Below are 24409 nucleotides of genomic sequence, written 5' to 3' on the forward strand. Positions count from 1 at the left end.
TGAGAGAGATATCATGCATTAACATCTGAGAGATTGTATCCAAAACACGACTGTTCATCATTAGGTCACGCTCTAATTTTTACAGCATAGACTGTTGGAAGATACATCGGTTTGGTATGTTTTATCATTTTACAATTGTACACATTTAGAATATGTAAGTTAGTAACATAATAACAAAATAATCATACTTTTACATTTGAATTCCTAGAAATGTTTTGATTGCAATGTCAAGTTAGATATTTTTTCCTTGTAATTCACAATATATTTTTAAAATATTTAGATATATATTTAAATAAATTGTCTAGAAGGCAGCCACTGAGTTAACGATCTTTCATGAATGGAGGTTCTTGGCATTTGACTTTTATAATATGGATAGTATAGATATTAATATTGTTTGCATTTTGTTTTTAAGGAATCGTGACACTGAACTGTCGAATACAAGAAAAAAAAAATTGATGTTCTTATTACCAGTGTGCAATCATATCAAGAGCACTCAACATTAGTGCAAGAGAAGATATACACAGTTAAAAGGCTGGTTTGGAATTGCACAATGCCCACCAGTTCCAAAATCCACTCAGGAAACCTCTTTCGTGCATTGGAAGACCTTTAATCAATTTTACGTCTCATCATCTTTTTTTTCTTCACTATGAGAGATTCACAATCCAAGTTATAAAGAGCTGGAATTCCTTTCTTACTTTAAAAGAAAAAATCAAATGAAATACAAACGGTAAAATATGTTTATAATTCGGAATTTAAATATGTATAGTTAAAAATAGAGAAAATATTTATATGACTTAAGGCAATCGAATTGATCGTTCAGACGTTCAAGATGTCTAGCGCCTAAATGATACCTAGCTAAACGTCTAAAACGGGAGTTGATAGTAAAATTATGTGATTCTATAAAACTAAATTATGTGATCTTACAAAATTATCCATGATATAGTAAGATCATATTATTAAATTGATTTTAAAATATAGAAATTAAAAAGTAATATATAAAAATTAATATGGTATAGAATGTGCGAGAAGACAAATTATCAAACACATTGAATATATGAAAGTCAACCGCTGATGAAAGAAAAAAAATGTTATTATCAGAAAATATCATACAAAAAGTAATATGTGGAACGTGGTATCATTAAAAAGTCCACGACGCAGTATCAATTTTCTCAGAGCACATGTAAAGGCAATGGATCGATAACTCTTTAATTACTCTGTTCACACGTCGATATAATTAGACCTATAAATACGATATGAATTATTGCAATCGTCTGCTGCAAATACAAATACCATTGATTACAAAGCTTTGTAATCAAAGGTTTCATTATTCCAAAGATTTTTTAATTTTCTATTTTGACAGTGTCAAAGATTTTTTCATAATTGCTAAGTTGCAATCATGCCTCTTTTTTCATTCCTTGAATTCTAAGAAACCCTGATGCATTAGTTTTACTTCCCTTTAATACTCCACAATTATGGTTTATCTTTTGTACACTAATAATTGATCTCTATAGATTTTGTTTATGTAGGTGTTATTATCGTGAAGATATTATTCGTTCTCATGATCTAATTCTATTAATGTTCTCCACTTGATATTTTTTTTTTGTTGGTTTATATCTTTAAAGACTGTGTTCATTTGTTATGAATGTAAATATAATAATTTTAAAACATTATAAATGCCTACATATTCACTTTCAAAGGTCAAGAAATTATGTAATTACGCCCATTTTTGTTGGTCAATATAATAATCTCTCAACTGTTATTTTGTCAACAATAATTTACAATGTAAGATATATACTACAATGTAAAATATACAGTACTTTAAAACGACTCAAAAAGAAGAAAAAAAAACAGTAGTAACGAAAGAACTAAAACATAATCATATGATACAGGAAACCTATAAAAACAGAAATATACTAATATGATATTTAGAGTTTCCAACGATTTCTCTAACAACAAATTACAGAGATCATAAAACGAAATCTTTTACGGAATATGATAACTTAGTTAGTGGTCGTGAAGCTTCTCTTTCGTTTCCAGTTTGACTAGATTTGAACTCGTTGTGGGAGTTAAAAAAGCGGTCATGTGACCATTAACCTAGAAGACAGAAAAAAGAAGACTACCGGCAAAGCTAAGAAAGGTCAGCCACTAGAATAAAAACCAAACATATGTTTTTGCCCAAATTTTTTGACACAAAAATTAGCGAATACTTTTACGAAAATAGAGCACATATGTCATATGATAAAGCAGCCAGCGTTGAAAAGACAAAATCCCACTCCCTTCACATCTCTTAAGCTTTACATTTTGTAAACCATATAATATAATGATATATATAAATATAGCTGAGCTCTCTTACCATACTATCTTCCAAACCGTCCTACAAAGCTTTTCGTTACATCTTTCCAAATTCATACATAAACACAAAAAGACAATATCTTATATTTTATTTTTATTTTTGGCCCTATTCTTATTGATTAACACACCCATATGCTTAAAACTTCCTTCAATCATCTTCCATGGCCTTGAAGTTCTCTCAAATTCTCTTCGTAGTTCTATGGCTCTCTCTCTTCTTCCTCCTTCTCCACCACTTGTACTCCCTCAACTTCCGCCGCCTTTATCTAAATGCGGCTGAGGAGCCATTGTCAATGTCTAAGCAACACCACCACCGTTTTCACACCATTAGATTAGTCAGCAGAAAAGCTCTCTCACAAAGATACGACTTCACGCCTTTCAACCGCCGCCATGATCACCATCGTTCCGAAGAGCAATACGACGGTGATGAGATCGACCCTCGTTATGGGGTGGAGAAACGCCGTGTTCCATCCGGACCGAATCCGTTGCACCACTGATGATGGCGCGTGTTTCATTTGTGTGGTAACATACTTTTGTCTAGCTTTTTATTTTCTTTCTTTTTCATATATTTCCGTAAGGGAAAAAAATTAAACAATAGAGGATACATTTCTACAATATGGGTGTTGATACATTATATTTTTTCTTATAATTTTGACGATTTGTATTGGTGAATATGTTGATTTACTAAAGATATTGACATCTTGATATTATTTTAAATTTTGTTTTGTTACTGAATGTAGTAATGACTGTTATGTACATTGATTACTATAATTAGTTTTTAAATTTAATAGATCAAACTGGTCGCTGATTACAATGATGGATGTTTAAATAATTGCTTTGACTTTGGGATTAACCAACTAGTAGCTGCAACGGCACGTCACAACTCACAACTCAGAGATATTATACCAAAAATAAATGGTGTAAGATAAACAAAGAGTACAATACTATAAAGAAAACTAATAATTTTTGTTTCACATAAATGAAATTTGGATTACAAGGTATACTTTTCTTTTCATGCTTATATAGTACGCAAAAATTTACTGTAGACGTATTCTCATTTCGACAAAAGATAAAATACAGTTAGAGTATTGGTTTATTTTAAAAAGAAATTTTATATAGAGCAAATCAGAGAAACTCACCCAAATAATAACAAAAAAAGTGTTGTAATTTTGTAAAGAGAATAGATTAGAAACGTTAATGACATTTATTTGGTGCGTCTAAAAATGACTTGGCCTGTCTTTTCGATAGAAATAAGGAAATTGTCATTTTGCAAAAGCTTCACTGTCTCTCAATCCAAGGATGTGCCGACTTTTTCCTATTTTGAATTCTACACCATGAAAATGTTATTAGTTTTCTTTCTGATATTGACATTACATAAATGCAAAAAGGGACCAAAGCTTTTACCAATAAAAAAATAAAGGACCAAAGAATCCAGTGCAAATAAGAAAGTTACTGGATATATGTGTAACATGAATTTATGGAAAGAAAATTAGAGGAATTTGAGTAACATTTTTTAGTTGTAATTTTTTTCTTATAGTATTTATTTTTTAAAAAATAAAAATTTACATTTTTTCTCAAACAATAATATTGTCGCTATAATTTTTCTTTTTGATTTTTTTTTCCAATTCAAATTTCCGGTATTAAGAGAGAATATATGTGTATGATATGAATTCTCTCCCTGAGGTCTAAAGTCTGGAGAGAGTTTAATTTTGGCATTAGGATTTTGATTTTGCGATTAAAAATTTATGAATTAGCATGACAGCTGAATTTAATTTTGTAACTTTGATATGAAAATACGATCATTAGAACATTGAATATGAATAATGTTCCTATATGTATATGAAAAATGTTTCTATATGGTAAAAAAACGTAAATATTTGTGAAAAACTTGTGAGAGATTCAATAAATATGTTTGTTTGAGAACATAATACAAATGCTAAGTTGTAAATAAACGTTAAGCGTATCTAACAAAAAATGGTAAGTTTGTGGTAAACGGCATCCACTATGTTAAAACTCATATGTAGATGTGTGATAACTAGCATAAGTTTATGTCAACTCAAGAATACAGTTGTTTCTTCGTTTTTTTTTATGTGGACAAACTATTAAACTGAGAATACCAGTGATCTAATTGCCCCAAAAAATAATGATCTTTTTATTAGAAAGTTATTATCTAGTAAATAAGCAAAGTCGCCATTACACAGTAGTCTAAGACTATAGTAGTGGTTGTGTGTCCATCATTTCAATGGACCCCTTTCAGATATTAGGTTTGTGTGACATTGAAATATATTTACAATGTTTTGTAGAAAGCCAATAGAGTAAAAGCAGAAACAACTAGCTGATTATTACAAAAAAGAATATCATCAACTACTCGAATACTATTTCCAAAAAGATATATACATTTTTCATATTTTATAAAAAAATTAAAGCGCATGGCCAAAGCATTTGATTTCCAAAATTTACTAAGCAAAGAAAGCAAGGGTTGAATTCTGATAACAACATGCATGGAATACATGTCACAGACTCACATGCAATGTTTTTCTCTCCAATGAAATCGAGAATGTTAAAAAAAAAAAAAAAAAAAAAAAAAAAAAAAAAAAAAAAAAAAAAAAGAAGAAGAAGAAGAATACAAGAACTGAATCAAGATTTCAAAATGAAAGGCTGTCATGCTAGCTCATGTGGTTCCTAATATTATCGGATGCCCACGAAAGGACGACATTCATCAATATAAACAGTCATGAATAAGTAATCATCTTATTAACAGTAAAATATGCACGACACACTCTTTAACCGAGTGATCCTTTTTACTGATGTTACAAATACAATCAAATTTCATACAAATGTTAAACATAGCGAAGATTCCATTGAAATTTTCATATATTGGGATGTCATTGTCTTTGAAGTACGGGAGTAAACATACTTAAATATGATTAATTTTTAGGAAATATAAGATTTTAAAAATAAAACTAATTTTCGTAAATCAATTAAATAAGTTGATTATAACTTTAGTACTTTGGTCATTTTTAAATTAAAAATACATATATGTTTTTCTATCTTTATTTTCAGAAAACTTTTTTAGCAATTTGTAGTGACAACTTTAACTTACTGATCGACCTTTCACATATATAACACATACGTTGACTTTGCAAAGACATTAAATCCAGGAAATTTTGTTTTGAATACCAAATATCAAATATCAATATATACATTTTTTAAATACATTTTGAGTTTTACCCTTTTATTTGTACTTAATTAAAAACTTATTTACAAAGTTAATCCCTAAAAAGTTTCCAAAAATAGCATTACTTCAGATTTTGTTTCCTAAATATTTTACATTCCATTTCAACTAAAAAACATTACAGCAAAATCAATATGAAAACAGAAATTATGATATATTTAACCACTTTCTATTGTGTTTTGAAAATATTATATCTCTGAATTCTTTGAAAATAAAAAAAACAACAATTTGATTCCCATTTTGTTTTCCAATGAGCTTTGATTCTTAACGTAAGAAGAATTTCAATTCATATTTATTTAAATATTATAATTAATATATATAAACTTAATAAAATTTTTAAATATTACGAATACGTAAATTTTTAAAAAGTTTAAAATACTATATAATATGGTTATATAGTAGATGACTTCTAAATAAGACATGTTGGAAACTTGAAATTAATAAAATATTATTAAATTTGTATTAACCCGGGTTAAATCCTCATTTTATTATTTGTTTACACTATTAATATTAGAATATACGATATGTAAAATTAAGTTGATTTAATGTGTAAAATAATTAAATAATTATAATTGGATAATGAAAAAAAGCCCAAACAGGCCCAATAAATAATTTACACGAGCTGATGACGTCTCGTTTTGCAACTTGCAAAATGCAAAGCACCGAAGAAGATACTTTGCCACTTTTGAGGTTGAAAGAAAGAAAGAAAGAAAGAAAGGTTGTGTGTGAGACAGAGTGCGCAGTTTCGGAGCGGAGGACAGAAGTCTCTTCTTGTAACTGATGGGTTTTTTTCACTAACTGCTTCCACGACGGCCCCTCTTAAGAAAAAAGATTTCAAATTGGTGCAATTTGCTTCTTCAATTCAATTCAATTCCTCCGAAATTGTCAAATTAGGGTTGTTTGGTCTTTCATTCTCCAATCGATGCATCTGGGTCTTTAGGGTTTGCACAGAAATGTTCACTCCGCATAGGAATCGGTGGTCGGAGACTGACCGGAAAGGAAAGGCTATAGCTTTTGCCGATGAAATCAAGACGCCGTCTCCGTCAAGGGGGCTCCTCCTAGGAGAGGATGATGATTGGCGAAAGTTCAAAGAAGTTGGTTTACTCGATGAACCTTCTCTGGAGAGAAAAGATCTTGATGCTCTTACAGAGAAGATCTTGAAGCTTGAGAAAGAGGTAAATTAATAAAGTTTGGATTTTTTTGTTGTTGTTGTCGTATTATGTAACTATGAGTGTTTGGGTTTGAATTGAGAATTTTTCTTGTGGTACAGCTGTTTGATTACCAACATAATATGGGGCTTTTGCTAATGGAGAAGAAGAAGTGGACTTTGACAAACGAAGAGCTTCAACAAGCATTTAATGAAGCTACGGAGATTCTCAATCGTGAAAGGACATCAAAGATGATTGCTTTAAACGAAGCTGACAAAAGAGAAGAGAACCTTAGGAAATCTTTGATTGCCGAGAAACAATTTGTAGCTGAGGTATCTCTCATTTCTCAGTTCGTGCTGTGTCTGTTTGTTGTGGTTTTATTTGGGTTTGATGTTTATTTAGACGTTTCTGCTATTTGTGTATTTCAGCTTGAGAAGGATTCAAAATACTGGCGACAAGAACATTCTGAGGCGAAGTCTACTTCTGAGGCAAAGCTAGCCGAAGCAGATGCTTTGGTTATTGGTATGAAGGAAAAAGCTTTAGTGGTGGATAGAGAGAGGGCCATTGCTGAAGAAAAGCTTTCAGTGATTAATAGAAAAAGTTCTGAGGTAGAAAGGAAACTAAAGGAGGTGGAGACTCGTGAAAAAGTGCACCAAAGGGAGCATCTTTCTCTAGTCACAGAGTATGAACAAACACTCTTTTTTTTGTACTCATCGGTTCTGTTTCTTGTTTGTTGGTATGGAGATTTGACCTCACATGTTATCTTTTTCTTATGTTTCTTAGACGAGAAGCTTATGAGGCAGTGTTTTACAAGCAGAGAGAAGAACTACAGGATTGGGAGAAGAAGTTGACACTACAAGAAGATAGGTTGTCTGAAGCTAAAAAAAGCGTTAACAATAGAGAAGAAAGAATTATGGAAAGTGAAAGAGCTATCAAGAAGAAAGAGAAGCTCCTTGAAGAGACGCAACAAATGATTGATATTGCCAAGTCAAAATTAACAGAGAGAGAAGAATCTATAAACAATATGCTAAATGACATTTCTAAGAAGGAAAAAGTGAGTTTTCAAGCTGCAATTATTTTCTGCTTCCTGTACATTTTTGCTTATATAGGAATTCGTTTCTGTTTTAGGACTTTGAAGCCATAAAGGCTAAAGTTGATATCAAAGAGAAGGAGCTCCATGAGTTTGAGGAGAAGCTTATTGTGAGGGAGCAGGTCAGCCTCAACTTGCCTGAAACTTTTTTGTATTTGTTAAATATATATCGCCTTTTCTTCCTTGGTCATTGTAATGGTTATTTTATGGTTTCACGTAGTAAACCTTCAGTAAATGGATAGAAAAATTTAAAGGTAGATGTGTCTTTCTGTTTTTGTGTTGTATTACACACACATACCCACCCACCTCTATTTGCCTCATTAATTTTATGTGACAGTGCGGCAAGTACGGCTTACAAGATTATTAGTGTCCTAGTTATTGTGAAATGTTATTTTTGTAGTATTTAACAAAATCAGAGTTTGTATACAGAGCTTGGGTTAATGTAAGGAATATTTTTAAACTATGGTGACATTCTATGTGGATGCTAAAAAAATTTAGTTACTGTCTAGAACAACTTACAGAACTTAATATTTTCAGGTTATTATTTTCGTTTCTGTCTGTTTAAGTGTCAAAATACATACTTCAAAGAGATATGACACTGTGATGAAATTTAACAGATGGAGATTGGGAAGCTCCTTGATGATCAGAAGGCTGTTCTAGATTCCAGAAGGCAGGAGTTTGAAATGGAGCTTGAACAGATGAGGAGATCCCTTGATGAAGAACTTGAGGGAAAGAAAGCTGAAATTGAGCAGCTGCAAGTTGATATCAGCCACAAGGAAGAGAAGTTGGCGAAGAGAGAGGCAGCTTTGGAGAAAATGGAGGAGAGAGTGAAGGTGAAAGACAAGGATCTTGAAGCAAGGCTGAGAGCTGTGAAGGAAAATGAAAAATCTATAAAAGCAGAAGAGAAAAAGCTGAATTTGGAAAATCATCAATTTCTCGAAGAGAAGGAATATTTGCTTAAACTGAAAGATGAGATTGAAGAGATCGAAGCTAGGACAACAAAGCAGGAGTCAGTGATTCTCGAACAACATGAAAGTCTCAGGATTACAAAAGAAGAGAGACTTGATTTTCTGAGACAGCAGTCTGAACTGAAGCAGCAGATAGATAGAGTTAAGCAAGAGGAGGAGTTACTCTTACAGAAACGTAAAGAACTGAAACAAGATAAGGAAAGATTTGAGAAAGAGTGGGAAGTTTTGGATGAAAAGAGGGCTGACATAGCTAGAGAGCAAAAGGAAGTTACTGAAGAAAAGGAGAAACTGAGAAGGTTGCAAATATCAGAGAAGCATAGGCTAAAGAGAGAAGAGATGACATCAAGGGATGATTTGAAGAGGGAGTTGGATGGTGTAAAGATGCAGAAAGAATCATTTGAAGCAGACATGAAGATTAAGAAACTTGCTTTGCATGAAAATGCCAAAAATAAGACCAATCAGTTGGTTGAAGATCTTGAGAAGCAAAAAAGGAATCTTGACATGGAGTTGCAAAGGCAAGAAGAAGAGGGTGAGAGAGATTTTAATGAAAGGGAGAGAACATATGAGAAGAGAAGCCAAGAAGAGCTTGAAAACATTAATTACACAAAGAAGCTGGCTCAGAGAGAGATGGAAGAAGTGCAATACGAGAAGCTTGCTCTTGAGAGGGAAAGAGAACAAATTTCTATCCAAAAGAAGTTGTTGAAAGAACAAGAAGTTGAGATGCATAACGACATCACTGAGCTAGATGTACTTAGAAGCTCTTTGAAGGAGCAACGAGAAGAATTCATCAGTGCAAGAGAGCGTTTCCTAGTATTCCTGGAAAAACTTAAGAGCTGCAGTTCCTGCGGAGAAATAACCGAAAATTTTGTTCTGACTGATCTTCGACTGCCTGATGTTGAAAATGGGGACAAACTTTCTGAGAAACGGAAATTAAAAGCAGAGGACGCTTTCAGCATTTCTCCCAGTGCAGAAAATAGCAGGAAAACATCTTTGATTGGGAAAATTGCTTCAAAGCTGTTGAGTATATCACCGATTGGGAAGGCAGATAAAGTCACTGACCTGGGTGTAACAGTTAAGCTTCCAAAACCTCCGCAACGTGATGATCGTCTGGATACAGTGCCAGGCGATGATCATGAACCATCTGCTACCGAACAGAGTTTCACAGATAGTAGAATACAAGAAGGTCCTGAAGTTTCCCTGCAATCAGAGATAAAGAGTGATAAACCTAGACGTGGTAGAGGTAGGGGTAAGTCTGTTAGAGGAAGATCGCAAGCAACAAAAGCTGCGTCGAAAGATTCAAAACCATCTGATGTAGGAACTCCAAAGAAGCGACAACGCGAACAGGCTTCTAGAATCACAGAAAGTGAACACACAGCTGGTGATAGCGATGAGGGTGTAGATAGTATCACAACTGGTGGACGTAGGAAGAAGAGACAAATAGCCGTTCCAGTCTCTCAAACGCCAGGGCAAAGCCGGTATCATCTCAGGAGACATAGAAAGTAAGTTACTACTTTAAACTAGGAAAATGAGTTGCAGTGAATTCAATACGTGTGAAACTAATATTTGTATGGAAAATGCTTTCAGTGTAGGAACAGAAGAAGATAAAGCACAAGCATCAACAGGTGTCACAGAAAAACAAGAAAGTGTCAGTGGTGATATCAGAACAGTGCCAAGTCCGAAGGATACTCTTACTCCACCACAATGTGAGAATAGGGAAAATGGCAAAGCTGAAGTATTAGTGGAAGCAGTAACACATGAGGAGATTGTTAGGGTATGATTTTCTGAAACATCGAATTGGGTGTTCGTTATTTCGTACTTTATTTTCCATTTTGTGCAAAATGTTCTTTCTTGCTGTCTAAGTGGAACATGTGGGCATGTTAATCGTAGGATATATATAATCTGAACCATGGTTTTGATGCAGGTTGTAGCAGAGACGGAGTTCAATGATAACAACACGGGAAAGAGGCCAGTCGAAGATTCACAGTTGGAAACAGGAGGCAGCGGTGAAATAAGAGAGCATGGTGAAGATGATGATGAGGATATCAGCATGATCGAAGAGGAGAATGAAGGAGAAGAAGAAGAAGAAACAGAGCGCCAAGGTGATGCTTCCATAGGAAAAAAGATTTGGGTCTTTTTCACAACCTGATCATTTTCCCTTTATTTGTCTTTTTAAAAAGACAAAACTATCCCACAAGTAGGATTTGCAACATCTTATGTGTTGGTTCTTTTTAACTTCACTTTTTTTTTTCTAAGCAACTGAAACAAAAAGGAAGTGATTCTTGGAAGGCATGGACATGTTAGGAAATGTAACATTTGATTTTACTCTCTATGACTCCAACTCCATGACCATAGATAATGCTGGTATCCAAGGAACCAAACCAGAATTTAGAGGTAAGAAACAAAGTTACTTAAGTCATTGTCATGGACCTGACATCTTTTTTTGGTTATGTTTGCTTGAAAATCGCCAAACTAAAAATAAAGTCCAAAGCAGAAAACGGTAAAAAGCAGAAAAGGACTACACAATGGCTTATATGTAGGATCTTACCAAGATTTGAAACTTAAATTGGATGGATTTATAGTGAGTAGATAGTAGATACGCCTCACCTATCAATGTTAAGACAAAAAAGAGTGTGGTCCAAAAGAAAGGACATGCAAGAGCATCAATAACTCACTCTTCATTACACTCCACTCTTAGAAACATCCCCATTAATTCTCTCAATGGCAAGGTTTTATGACTTTTGAACCAGTCAAAAAAATCCATCATCTGGTTCTATTCTATTAATGCTTTTAATTAACTAATCCAAAGTAATTAAACATTATTCTTTAATTTCAACCACCAAGTAAGCTTCTTCCTTTTTAAGTGTTTTCTAAAAAAATATTTTTCAGGAAATATAATAACTAATTTTGAAGAAAGGGACAGTTGAGGAAATATCAGAAACATATAAATAAAATATATAAATGCGGAGGCTGCAGAATAAACAGCTCCTCTTATAAGAGAGAGACTCACTCGATCTTCTCTGTCTTTCGCTTTCACTTGCATTATCAACACAAGATGTTGGACCCCTCTCTTCTTATCATTTTCATTACCATTATTGTTTCTCTGCTTTGGTAACTGTGTCTTGCTTTAAAAAATTAGGTTTTTTACTTTTTCTTTCTCCGGTTTATGAATTTTAATTGCTAATGCCAAGTCATTGTCTAAATCCCTGGCTATGTACCCTATTAACTTCACAATGATTCTAGTCTACGGATCAAACAGCCATAATAGTAAGCATGTAAAAGTTGTAAGATCCTTTACATTTAGGCTTTTATTTGTTATTCGTATTTTAAACCCAATATTTCAGTTTTGTCATATTATAGTCTGTGCTATATGTAATCATAAGTTAGAGAAACAGATTTGGCTTTTCCTCTCTTGTTCTCTGGTTACGTCTTCTTCATGGCATCTCCTCTATACTAAACCATTAAGAGAAACGAAACAGAGAGACCTCTATAGCTTTTCACGAAATTTTCTTGTGACACAAACCAAGCTCTAGAGGATAAAAGATTAATCAAAACAATTCTGTATACAAATCAACCAACATTCGTTGTTTTCAAAAAAGGGTCCCATAACCCAATTGTGGTGAATGGTGATAGCTTTGTTTTCATCTTTCAACATTAACACCAACCCAAAATTCTTGATTATATTTCTTGTTGTTGTTTTTTTGTAACTTTCCCTTATAGAAACGTACAACAAGTGGGATAGTTCCAATACAGATAAGATCCACACAAACACTTTTTTTTCTTTATCTTCTCTATAATCTTATTATAGTCTCAATGAAGATGCTTAGACTTAGAAAGAAGCAACATTTGTTTTTTTTACTATGTGTGTGGTGTTTGGTGGTGGATTTGAGCAAGGCAGAAGCAGAGGAAAGTGAAGGAGTTCCTATGGAGAAAACAGAACAAACTGCTCTCTACTCTACAATTCAAGGCTTTGTCGGTGACTCATGGAATTGCTCATTTCTTTATCCTGACCCTTGTGGCTGGACTCCAATCCAGGTTCTTTCTCTCATCACTCTTCTTTAATCTTATTTTAATCCGTTCAAGAACAACAAAAAAACTATGTTACTAATGTTTTAAACCTATCAAGATTATGATTCTTGAATTTGAGGTGAAAATGGTTGTACAGCTTTGTTTGTGCATGTGCCTACAATGTAATCTCAAGCGAAGCGAGAGAAAATAAAATTTCTCACTCATTTTTATTAGTAACAATTATTTCGATATATCTGTTAAAGAATTTGTTTATTTTGATAAAAATATATTTGTTAATGTTACGTTTGTTTCTCAAATTTCTAATTCTCTGTTGGTTAACTCTGCAGGGTGTGACTTGTGATATGTATGATGATCATTGGTATGTAACTGCTCTAAGCTTTGGGACTGTACAAGAAAACTCTCTTGCTTGTGCTGACGTTCCAGTGATCAGACCACAACTCTTTGAGCTCAAGCACCTCAAGTCCCTCTCTATTTACAGCTGTTTCACATCGCCGAACCGATACCTAGCTTCAGTCTCAGATGAAAAGTGGGTTGAACTCTCTAAAAGCTTGGAGAGACTTGAGATCAGATCAAACCCGGGACTCATAGGTGAACTCCCTTCTGTCATCACTAACTTCACCAACCTTCAATCTCTGGTGGTGCTAGAAAACCAGTTAACAGGTCCACTGCCGGAGAACTTGGCCAAGTTAACAAGACTGAGACGCTTAGTATTGTCAGGAAACAAGTTCACAGGGAGAGTACCAGAGGTCTTTGGGTTAACCAGATTGTTGATATTGGATTTGAGCCGGAACTTCTTATCCGGGTCGTTGCCCTTCAGCGTTGGAGGATTGAATTCACTTCTGAAACTTGACGTCAGTAACAATTACTTGGAAGGAAAGTTACCTAGAGAGCTACAGTACTTAAAGAATCTGACTCTTTTGGACCTTAGAAACAACAGATTCTCAGGTGGATTTACTAAAGAGATCCAAGAGATGGGTTCTTTGGTAGAGCTGGTCCTGTCCAATAACCGCCTCGCCGGGGACTTGACAGGATTAGAGTGGAGAAATCTGAAGAATTTGGTGGTTCTAGACCTCTCCAACACAGGATTAACAGGGGGGATTCCTGGTTCAATCTTGGAGCTCAAGAAACTGAGGTTTTTAGGTCTGAGCAACAACAATCTCGGAGGCAAACTCATTCCACAAATGGAAACCGAAATGCCTAGTCTCAGCGCGCTCTACGTGAATGGAAATGACATCAGCGGAGAGTTGGAATTCTCTAGGAAGTTTTATGAGAGGATGGGAAGGAGACTTGGTGTTTGGGGGAACCCTAATCTGTGTTATAAGGGAGATAAGATCAAGAACCTTCCTTTTGGAGTGAACCAATGTAAGAGAGTTACGGCAGATAAAAACTAGCACCCCTCGTTTTTGTGATATAACAATAACTTCTGAATTTGAAATGGTACAATACAAAACTGTGGTCGTTTCAGTTTAATCTCTCTGTAATAAAAATACAAAAGAACACAATGGAAAAAGGCAAAAAGCCCATTAGGTAACCTAACACTAGCTTCAATAATGTCGTGGGGCAAAAAGCAACAACAGTTTCATCATTTGGAATCCGAAAGAGTTTCACAGCAAGATTCTTTCGAGGCCCAAACTATTAGATTGTATGATTCCAACTCAAAACCAATTGGCAATAAGTGGAGAGACTCATCTTATATATACCACTTAAGATCCTACTCAACTTTCAATGTGGGATATTGTATCCCTAATATACCCCCTCCAGATGATGGTTCTTCTAAGCATCAATCTCGGTATGTTCGGGTATGAATCGGCGGGCCAACTATTCGCCCGGGCCGATTGTGGATTGGGTTGAGCATGTGCGGACTGGACTCTGATATCATATTAGATTGTGGGATTCCAACTCAAAACCAGTTGGCAATGAGTGGAGAGACTCATATCTTATATATACCACTTAAGATCCTACTCAACTTCCAATATGAGATATTGTATCCCTAATACAAATTTATTTCTTGCTTCAATTTCAAAATATTTTTCTACGAAGTGCCTGAAATAATATGTAAGTTTTGTAGTTTTGCAAGATTTAACGAATGATTCATCTCTCTACATTTAAAAACGTTTGTTTTTTTTTGAATAAATTTTATATATTATTCAAAAAAAAAAAAATTCATCTCTCTATCGTGCGTGCACAGTTTTGAATCTTATTTATTATAGTTATTTTTTAAAAGAGTTAAGGAAGATGCAGCGGAATTCAGAAATGCTAATTTTGTGAGAAGTAAACCCAAGCTCTTGCGGAAGATGCAGCGGAAGGCTTTTGACAAGAATTTCCGTAAATATCAGGTAAAACCGTAAAAGTTAGAGCAGAGGAAGCAGCAGCTTTGCTTGCAACATTTGCAAGTGTGATCACAGTTTAATTTGTTCAGTTGTTTGTTATTGTTGTTGTTGTTGTTGTTCTTCTTCTTCTTCTTCTTTTAGTTGCTTTCTATGTATCAACACTTATACTTTGGTGGTTTTGTTTAGATAATTAAATTGGGGGTATTTCAGACGATACGATGTATGTTTTGTTGATACGTTTGCTCTATTGCTATGTTCATATCCAAGCTCAAGATCTTTGGCCACTTACTGTAAGCTAGTTTATTGCACTAACAACCAAAAATTTATTGCCAATGTCAAGGAATTAGTGGCATTTATGATTGTTTGTTAATTCTCCGATGAAACAGATCATTAAGTTATAGTTTCCAAGTAATCCAATCTCGTTCACCGAGCTTCACGAACGAATGTTGAATCGCGAAGCAAGGATCATGTTCATTCCATACTAACAAAACATTAAATAATTTGATTTTTTTTTTCTTTTAGTATAAAATTTATTTTGATGAAAAGTATATTTTGTAATTCCTTTTGGGAGTATAAATCATTAGTTGGTTATAAAATCTTCTTATAATTAAAAGAGTAATATGTTTGGGTAAATGTCCAAAATCCTGATTATATTTACTCAAATTGTCATTCAATTTTGCAAGAAGGAGTAGCTTTATTGAAATTGGAAAAAATAAAATTGTCAGAAAAAAAATAAAATCGATTACACACTTTATAAGGTTAGTTTCATATATGTACTTCTCAATTACTTTTTCTTTTTTAACCATTCTTCTTTTTTCCACTTCATCAAATGATATATTATACATCAAATTATTCTAAAATTTATGTTATAAGTATTGATTTGCATATATTCTTTCTTTTTAAACTAAAGATGCATAGTTTAATATTGTAAAATTGTGCTTATGCACTCCCGTAATTAATCTTTCTATTTATTTCAATGAAAACATGCTAATTTCCAATATAAAACCATATACCTTTTTAATATATTAATATGATGACATCATTGTTTTTTTTTCTATCCTAAGTGACATTTTGAATTATTATTCTCTTTGTACCCTTTTACATTTTTGTTAATTTACTTGTATTTTCATGATTAATAATTTTAATTTATATCGTATCAATTTTTTAAGAGATCATTTAAAATTAATTATATATTCTTACTTTATTTAGATTTATTTATTTGTAATACATTTTTCTTGCATTATTCTTTAATTTTTTATATCTTATATATATTTATCGAAGAGAAGTATCAATATAACTCAATAGCTAAAGATGACACACAATTAGCTAAATTTTTTTTTCTGTCAACACTCATTAGCTAATTCTTTTTTGAATATATATATATATATATATATATATATATTTTGAAGGTAAGTATCATTATAACTCAATAGCTAAAGATGACACAAATTTACTTTTATTTGAATAAATTTACATTGAAGATATATATATATATATATATCGTACCAGACACACACATACATATTGTATATATACGTGAAATAAATTTCTTATAAGTAGTCTCTTAGTTAGTTTTCAGCAATAATATTAACACATATTGATGACTATATATGCTAATATTTATTCTCTTAATTTGGTTTTACAATATCAAAATCATGTTGACAAAAGTAAATATAAAAAAGGGTGAATTAGCTATGTAACCAAAAAAAAAACTATAGAAGAATATAGCACACTATTTGAAAAAATTAAAAAAATAATATAGAGGGTATCTAAAATTACCATTTTAGTGTTTAGTGGTAGTGAATGGGGTGGTGGCTAGCTGAAGGCAGGGTGACCGGAGGTGGAGTGGTGGTGGTAGCCGGTGGACGGAGCTTGGCCAGAGGTTGGCCGGAGGTCGGCCGGCGGTAGGGTGGTGGTTGGCCGGAGGTGGTGGTGGCTGGAAATCGGAAGTGACCAGAGTTGGTGGAAGAGATGATGATGGTTAGAACAAAAAACAAAAAAAAAACAAAAAGGGCAAAACTGTCATTAATACATAAATATAGAGAATATAATTGATTCATGGTTATGGTTAGTATGGTTATTTTGTGAATAATAGATTTTTTTTTGGTTATATAACCATTTCCCCTGTAAAAAAAGGCTAAGCTAAATATATATTTGAATTAACATATAATCTTCACATTTCTAAATAACATCATCAACGTATGTTGACAAGCTTGATCAATGCAGAACCTATTACCAATCTAGGTCGATATAGAAATGTATAATCTTCACATTTCTAAATAACATCATCACATTTCTAAAGTATGTTGGAACTTTACTTTATTTTGACACAAGGTATTAGTCCACATGTTGCATGCATAATGACTTTTCTTATATTTTTATAAAATTACAAAATAAATAAGTATTCCTTTTTTCTATTAACACTAGTTCTTAACCCGCATTAAATCGCGGATATTTTTTTAATAATAATTAAGAAAATATATGTTGTATTTTTATATTTGTTTTAGTATTTAGATTGTATAATTTTAGATGGAAAGTATTTTTTGTTTGTGTTTGGTACCAGTTAAGATTAGCGTAACATCTCTCGTTAACTCGTATGATATCAGATTAAAGTAGACAAATCTGTAAAAAACTATATAGTATAATCATATTTACGTAAATAAAAATACTTATGTTCACTCCTAGGGGTGAACCTATCAGAATGTTCTATCTAATATTTCATTTAAAAAATAAATCAAAATTAAATTAAAAAGCAAAACAAATTAAGGAAACAAATTCTGTATACTTTTATTGAAAATTAAATATTGGTTTGGTTTAGATTTTACAATTAAACATTGGGTTGGTTTTATATCGGTTTGGGTTTATAAGTAAGAATTAGGGTTTAGATTTTACAATTAAAACGAAATTATATGTCGGTTTGGGTTTACAAATGAGGTGGTTAGGGTTTATATTTTACAATTAGAACAAAATTATATGTCGGTTTGGGTTTACAAATGAGGTGATTAGGGTTTAGATTTTACAATTAGAATGGAATTATATGTCGGTTTGGGTTTACAAATGAGGTGATTAGGGTTTAGAATTTTCAATTAGAATGAAATTATATGTCGGTTTGGGTTTACAAATGAGATAGTTAGGGTTTAGATTTTACAATTAGAACGAAATTATATGTCGGTTTGAGTTCACAAATGAGATGGTTTAGGGTTTAGATTTTAAAATTAGAATGAAATTATATGTCGGTTTGGGTTTATAAATAAGATGGTTAGAGTTTAAATTTATAATTGGAATGAAATTATATGTCGGTTTGGGTTTATAAAAGAATGATTTAAGTTTTTAATTTTATAATAATGTATATAAATTTTATTTCCTTATTTTAGGAAGGGGTGAACCCAAGTATTGCTCTTACATAAATTCTTACCTGCTTCGTAACATGATCCTTAAGAATTTGAAAATTTTTAGTGAACTAAAAGAATCTAAAATATTTAAATTATATATACTAATTTCTTTTAGAATTATTAAAGGTATGTTTTTGATACAAATTTTAAAGTATGATTATATTAAAAATGATAACTTCAAGTGTTGAGATCTTTCCAAATGGCAAATGTTTATTTATGTAAATCTTACAAATAAAAATTTATTTTGCCAAATGTACTTCCGAATTATTAATAGGAATATAATCAAAGAAAATATTTTTTTTTTGTTATTTTCTTAAAAAATAAATCTCAAGATTTCTTGTGTCAATAATAACGTAGAGGTTAAAGCTACGTTTTTATCAACCTTATTTAGTATAGTTATTTATTATACAAAATTAAAATATATAAAAATTTAGCTTTAGATTGAAGTTCATATGGATTTATAAGAAAATGAATTTATATTGTCACCTCCAAAAGATATGGTAACCAAACAGTATCAATATATGAAAAATATATTACATAATTAATAAATATTTTTTAAAATATATATATTTTTTTTTACATCTGATTTTAAACTAAAATCTGTAAATTAAATTTATATATAATATAGGTCTTATTCTACCAAAAAATAGAAAATTATTTTAATTAATGTGTTGAGAAGGTGATTCAATTGCCGGTTTAAATTTGAGCGTGATTGGTTTAGAAGAAGATTGGAGTTGGTATGTGAGTTGAAGAGTGAGACACTCTACGTGACTGACTGACTATTAAGAGGGTTTGCAGTTTGGGTAAACGCGTTTTCTCCCCTTTTCGTGATTAACACAAATTCTTCACTCTCACTCGATCTCTCTCTCTCTCGAATTATTTGGAAATGCAATCTCAAGGAGACGCCGCCAGAACTGGTATTTGGTCTCTTCAACATGTCGATCTTGATGCTATGAGAAACATAGTCAATAGTTATCTACAGGTACATGTTATTGTTTATTACCTTCTTCGATTATCGATTTAGCTGTCTTGGCCGTTTCGAAATTAACCCTAAGATTCTCAATTTCTCATGTTTAGAGAGACCCGGAGACCTCTTTGACTGCTATGGAACGGATTCGTCTTCTTCTTCAACATCTGGTAACTGAGACCAAAGATTGGCTCTCTTTCCTACATTGTCCCACAAACAAGAACCCAGCACCATTCCAAGCTGAAGGGGAAGTACTTCAATTGGATGCATTGATTTCACATGTGCATGAGTTAATCAACACAATGAGTGCTGATGTTGATATGTTGAGGGTAAATCTCAGTCAAATGTGTAATGAAGGTTATCAGTTGACTATGCGTACCCTGGTTTCTAATTATGTTTCTCGGGTGATAGACATGCTTGATTTGTTGGTGTCTGATGAGACTAAGTGTTAAGAAAAAGACTCTCTCTCTTTATTAACAATGGATGAATGATACAAGAGTAACAGATTGTAACAAAGAACCAAGAGAACCTCTAGACGCAGCTAGATCATAATTCTCTCCCAACGAAGACACATACGTCTCGTGTACTCACAGCAAACAACATACCTTCTAAAAGTAAACACTCAATCTTTTATATCAACAAGGGCTTGCACGTGACACTTCTCTTCTCGCACGTGTGCCTTAAGCTTCACTCTTCCTTCGTATGTACACTCTATGGGGCCTATCAATACCCCCCTTCCAAACGAAGCTTGTCCTCAAGCGCTAGAGTATGGTATTGTTTCTGTAGCTCTCATACAACTTCCCAAGTATCCTCATAATCGGGTAACCCCCTCCAATGCACTAAGGCCTCCAATACACCTTTATCATTATACCGGGTCTCCAACACTGCTTCCGGCTCAATGATCAATTCATCTGATTCATTAAACAACTCTGGTAAGGGAATAACCTGATTGTGATCTCCCAATACCTTCTTGATCTGTGACACATGAAACACAGGGTGTACCTTCGACTCTTCTGGTAAGTGTAGTCTATAAGCTGCCTTGCCGATCCTTTCCATCACTTCATACGGTCCATAAAACTTTGCCGCAAGTTTTTGGCAAGCTCTCTTAGCCACGGTTTGCTGTCTATAAGGCCTTAACTTCAAAAACACCCAATCTCCCACCTCGTATTCTATGTCTCGCCGGTGTTTATCAGCATTGTTCTTCATAAGTTGCTGAGCATGTGTTAAATGATGCTTAATCTGAGTCAACATTAAGTCCCTCTCCTTTAACATCACCTCTAACTCTGAAACTTTCGTGGAGTTGTCTTCAAAGCGTACAATCGCAAGAGGATCTCTGCCATACAAAACCTTAAAGGGTGATGTCTTCAACGCTGTGTGATAAGAAGAGTTATACCACAGCTCAGCCCAGGATAAGTATTGGTGCCAAGTTTTTGGGTGAGCTGAAGCAAAACAACAAAGATATGTCTCAAGACATTTGTTCAAAACTTCTGTTTGGCCGTTTGTTTGGGGTGGAATGCGGTGCTGTATTTAAGCTTGGTTCCAGAAAGTTTAAAGCAGTCTTTCCAAAAAGAACTTAAGAAGGTATTACCCCTATCAGACACTATCGAAGCTGGATAACCATGTAGCCTTACCACCTCTTTAATGAATAGTCGAGCCACATCAGAAGCTGTAAATGGGTGCCTTAAGCTTAGAAAATGGCCATATTTGCTCAATCTATCAATCACCACCAGAATAACATTCTTGCTATGAGACATTGGTAGACCTTCCACAAAATCCATAGATATATCCTCCTAAACATGCTGAGGTATAGGCAAAGGTTGAAGCAGTCATGCTGGTGATAGTGTGGAGTATTTATGTCTTTGGCAAGTATCACATTCAAAGACAAATTTCTGGACATCCCTCATCAATCCTTCCCAATGAAAAGACTGTTGAATTCTCTTAACTGTCTTTAAGACCCCTGAATGACCACCCATAAGACCAGTATGATACTCCTCCAAAATCAATGGTATGAAACGAGAGGATTTGGGTAGTACTAGCCTGTTTTTGAACCATAATCTTCCACTCCTCACTGCATAACCTTCATTCTCATCTGATAAAGTCGAACAGGAATGGATTTTTGTCTGAAGCTTCGAGTCTTTATCAATCTCTTCGTACATGTCATGTAATTGTAATACGGTTAGCACTGTTAAAGCCATCAAAACCGAAGATGGAACTACACCTTGAGGTTGAGTCATTCTTGATAACCCATCAACAGCTGTGTTATGACAAATAAGCTTTGTCATCACTTCTGGTAGTCCATCGTCACTTCCCTCTGATCCAACAAAAACTTCAAGCTTTTTTGATTAGTGTGTACCACAAAGTGCCTTCCAAACAAGTAGTGTTTCCATTTTTGAATAGCAAGCACTATAGCCATCAATTCCCTCTCATACACTGGTTTAAGATGTTCTTTGGCAGTCAAACCATGGCTAAAATAGGCGATGGGTCTCTTATTTTGCATCAAAACCGCCCCTAAACCAAAATCGGATGCATCAGCTTTGACTGTGAATATTTTATCAAAATCTGGTAGAGCCAAAACCGGAGCAGTTGACATTGCTTTCTTCAGAATGTCGAATGCTGACTGTGCTTCTTTACTCCATTCAAAGCAGTCTTTTCGCAATAAATATGTGAGTGGTCTGGCCAATACCCCGTAACCTCTTATGAACTTCCTATAATATCCTTTTAAGCCCAGAAATCCCCTCAGTTCTTTCACTGACTTGGGAGTGACCCACTGCACCATAGCCTTTGTTTTCTCAGGATCTGTTGAAACTCTTTCCCCTGAGATAATATGCCCCAGATAGTCCACTTGTTCCTGACCAAACAAGCATTTTTTCTTGTTTGCAAACAGTTGATGTTTTGCTAGTATCTCCATCACAATCCTCAAATGTTCCATGTATTGTGCCATGGTCGCACTATAGACCAGAATATCATCGAAAAACACCAGTATGAATTTCCTCAAGTATGGTCGAAATAACTTGTTCATCAAGGCCTGAAAAGTTGCTGGTGCATTAGTTAAGCCAAATGGCATGACTAAAAATTCATATTGGCCATCGTGGGTTCTGAAAGCTGTTTTAGTTATATCTTCTTCCTTCATTCGAATATGATGATATCTAGCACGTAAGTCTAGCTTCGAGAATAAAACAGAACCATGTAAATCATCAAGCAGCTGATCAATCATCGGAATAGGGAACTTATCCGGTACTGTTACTCGATTAAAGGCTCTATAATCCACACAGAATCTCCAGCTATCATCTTTCTTCTTCACTAGCAAAACAGGACTTGAAAATGGACTCTGACTTGGTCGTATAATCCCAGAATCTAACATCTCCTTCACCATTTTCTCCTTCACCATTTCCTCAAACACAACCATCTCGACATTCTTAAGAAGATTCTCTCTAATCCCAGGCCTAATGATACTACGGCAAGGTTCCGAGATAGAAATTGGTACCTGACTGTCTTGAGTTAACGATCCCGAGTTGTAATCGTGACTCGTTCCTCCAACTTCATGAATTGTTGCTTTCCCAAGTAAAGCTTGGAGTAATAGATCGAGCTTACGCCCAATGTCTAACAATCGTAGATCATGAGCTCCGATCTTATCCCCTAAGCCGTCAATTCTTGAATCCAAGCGAGTCTCAGAGCGACGAACCATCGACGCCATGTCCGCCAATCAATTGAAACATTCCACCGCAGAAGCCTCTACTTGTTCCGCCGTCGCAGCCTCCTTGATTGGTGTTAAAGTTTGCTCCATCACCATTGTTGATCTTGAAATTTCTCCGATTCAATAAAATCCCCAAATTCGCCAAACCTAATCTTGGTATCGCCTTAGATTCGATCCGAGATCACAATTGCACCATTTGTTAGGAAAAAGACTCTCTCTCTTTATTAACAATGGATGAATGATACAAGAGTAACGAATTGTAACAGAGAACCAAGAGAACCTATAGACGCAACTAGATCATAATTCTCTCCCAACGAAGACACATACGTCTCGTGTACTCACAACAAACAACATACCTTCTAAAAGTAACACTCAATCTTTTATATCAACAAGGGCTTGCACGTGACACTTCTCTTCTCGCACGTGTGCCTTAAGCTTCACTCTTCCTTCGTATGTACACTCTATGGGGCTTATCACTATGGTGCAGAACGTAGAAGACCTTGGGTCTCTGATCTGGAAAATTAGGAGCTCAATTCTAGAGAGGCTAATGACTGGACTTTTGTATAGTTTCCGCAGACATGACAACCCTCAGCCTCTGGGTTCGCTTGCTAAACTGGGGCGCGTACAACAGTGCCTTCAGCACGTGCTCTGCATCTCAAGGGACTTCATCTTCACTCATCATCTCGTGCCCATCCCCAAACCACAGCCAGCCTCATTTCCAATAGCTCAACTACCACCCTCTGTGGATCGTGGCTCAGTATTGTCTTTGGTATTTCAGCAAGTTTCCAATGCGGTGCATTTCATGGATTTGATTGATGATTGTTTGGTTCTGATTGGTGAATATGATCTTGATAAGTTGAAGATGGATGGTTTGGCAAAATTTCATGACTTGGTCAGCAGAGTCAATATTGTCTTGGAAAAGAGGGCTTTGGCAGTGGGAGCTGTGCATGAAGAAGAAGCATAACAGGACTAAGCTAGTAGGCGTTTGCAGAGGATTTTACACAAGGAGGTAAGTATGAAGAGATAGAGGAAGAGGAGTAATAATGACATTAGTTGTTGTGTGTAGTACAGCTTATGCAATCTATTGTGTGTTATGTTGCCTTATCTACGGTTGTGTTATCATTTGAGTTATGGAGTCTATAGAGATGATATTTAGGTATGATATCTTGCTGGTACAAGATAGCCAAGTATAAAGGGATAGAGGGGAGTA

The 24409-nt window shown here is 34.1% G+C and overlaps 3 protein-coding genes across 3 annotated transcripts; all 3 read left to right on the plus strand.

The window, feature by feature from the left end:
* Nucleotides 1–2494: 2494 nt before the first annotated feature.
* Nucleotides 2495–3066, plus strand: LOC104750707 (CLAVATA3/ESR (CLE)-related protein 12-like). The gene has a single exon (XM_010472546.3). The coding sequence runs from the start codon at nucleotides 2514–2516 to the stop codon at nucleotides 2844–2846; it is 333 nt and encodes a 110-aa protein (XP_010470848.1). The 5' UTR covers nucleotides 2495–2513; the 3' UTR covers nucleotides 2847–3066.
* A 3153-nt stretch (nucleotides 3067–6219) lies between these two features.
* On the plus strand, nucleotides 6220–11117 carry LOC104750708 (protein CROWDED NUCLEI 3). The gene is made up of 8 exons (XM_087493535.1): nucleotides 6220–6759; nucleotides 6855–7064; nucleotides 7161–7414; nucleotides 7516–7786; nucleotides 7861–7944; nucleotides 8440–10289; nucleotides 10375–10561; nucleotides 10712–11117. Exons 1-8 carry the CDS (start codon nucleotides 6538–6540, stop codon nucleotides 10934–10936), a joined length of 3303 nt encoding a protein of 1100 aa, XP_087349661.1. The 5' UTR covers nucleotides 6220–6537; the 3' UTR covers nucleotides 10937–11117.
* A 779-nt stretch (nucleotides 11118–11896) lies between these two features.
* On the plus strand, nucleotides 11897–14286 carry LOC104750709 (uncharacterized). The gene is made up of 2 exons (XM_010472551.3): nucleotides 11897–12822; nucleotides 13143–14286. The coding sequence occupies exons 1-2, from the start codon at nucleotides 12601–12603 to the stop codon at nucleotides 14205–14207; spliced, it is 1287 nt and encodes a 428-aa protein (XP_010470853.2). The 5' UTR covers nucleotides 11897–12600; the 3' UTR covers nucleotides 14208–14286.
* The last annotated feature ends 10123 nt before the right edge of the window (nucleotides 14287–24409 follow it).

This window comes from Camelina sativa, chromosome 16 (assembly GCF_030686135.1).
Source record: "Camelina sativa cultivar CO46 ecotype springtype chromosome 16, ASM3068613v1".
Lineage (NCBI taxonomy): Eukaryota > Viridiplantae > Streptophyta > Magnoliopsida > Brassicales > Brassicaceae > Camelina > Camelina sativa.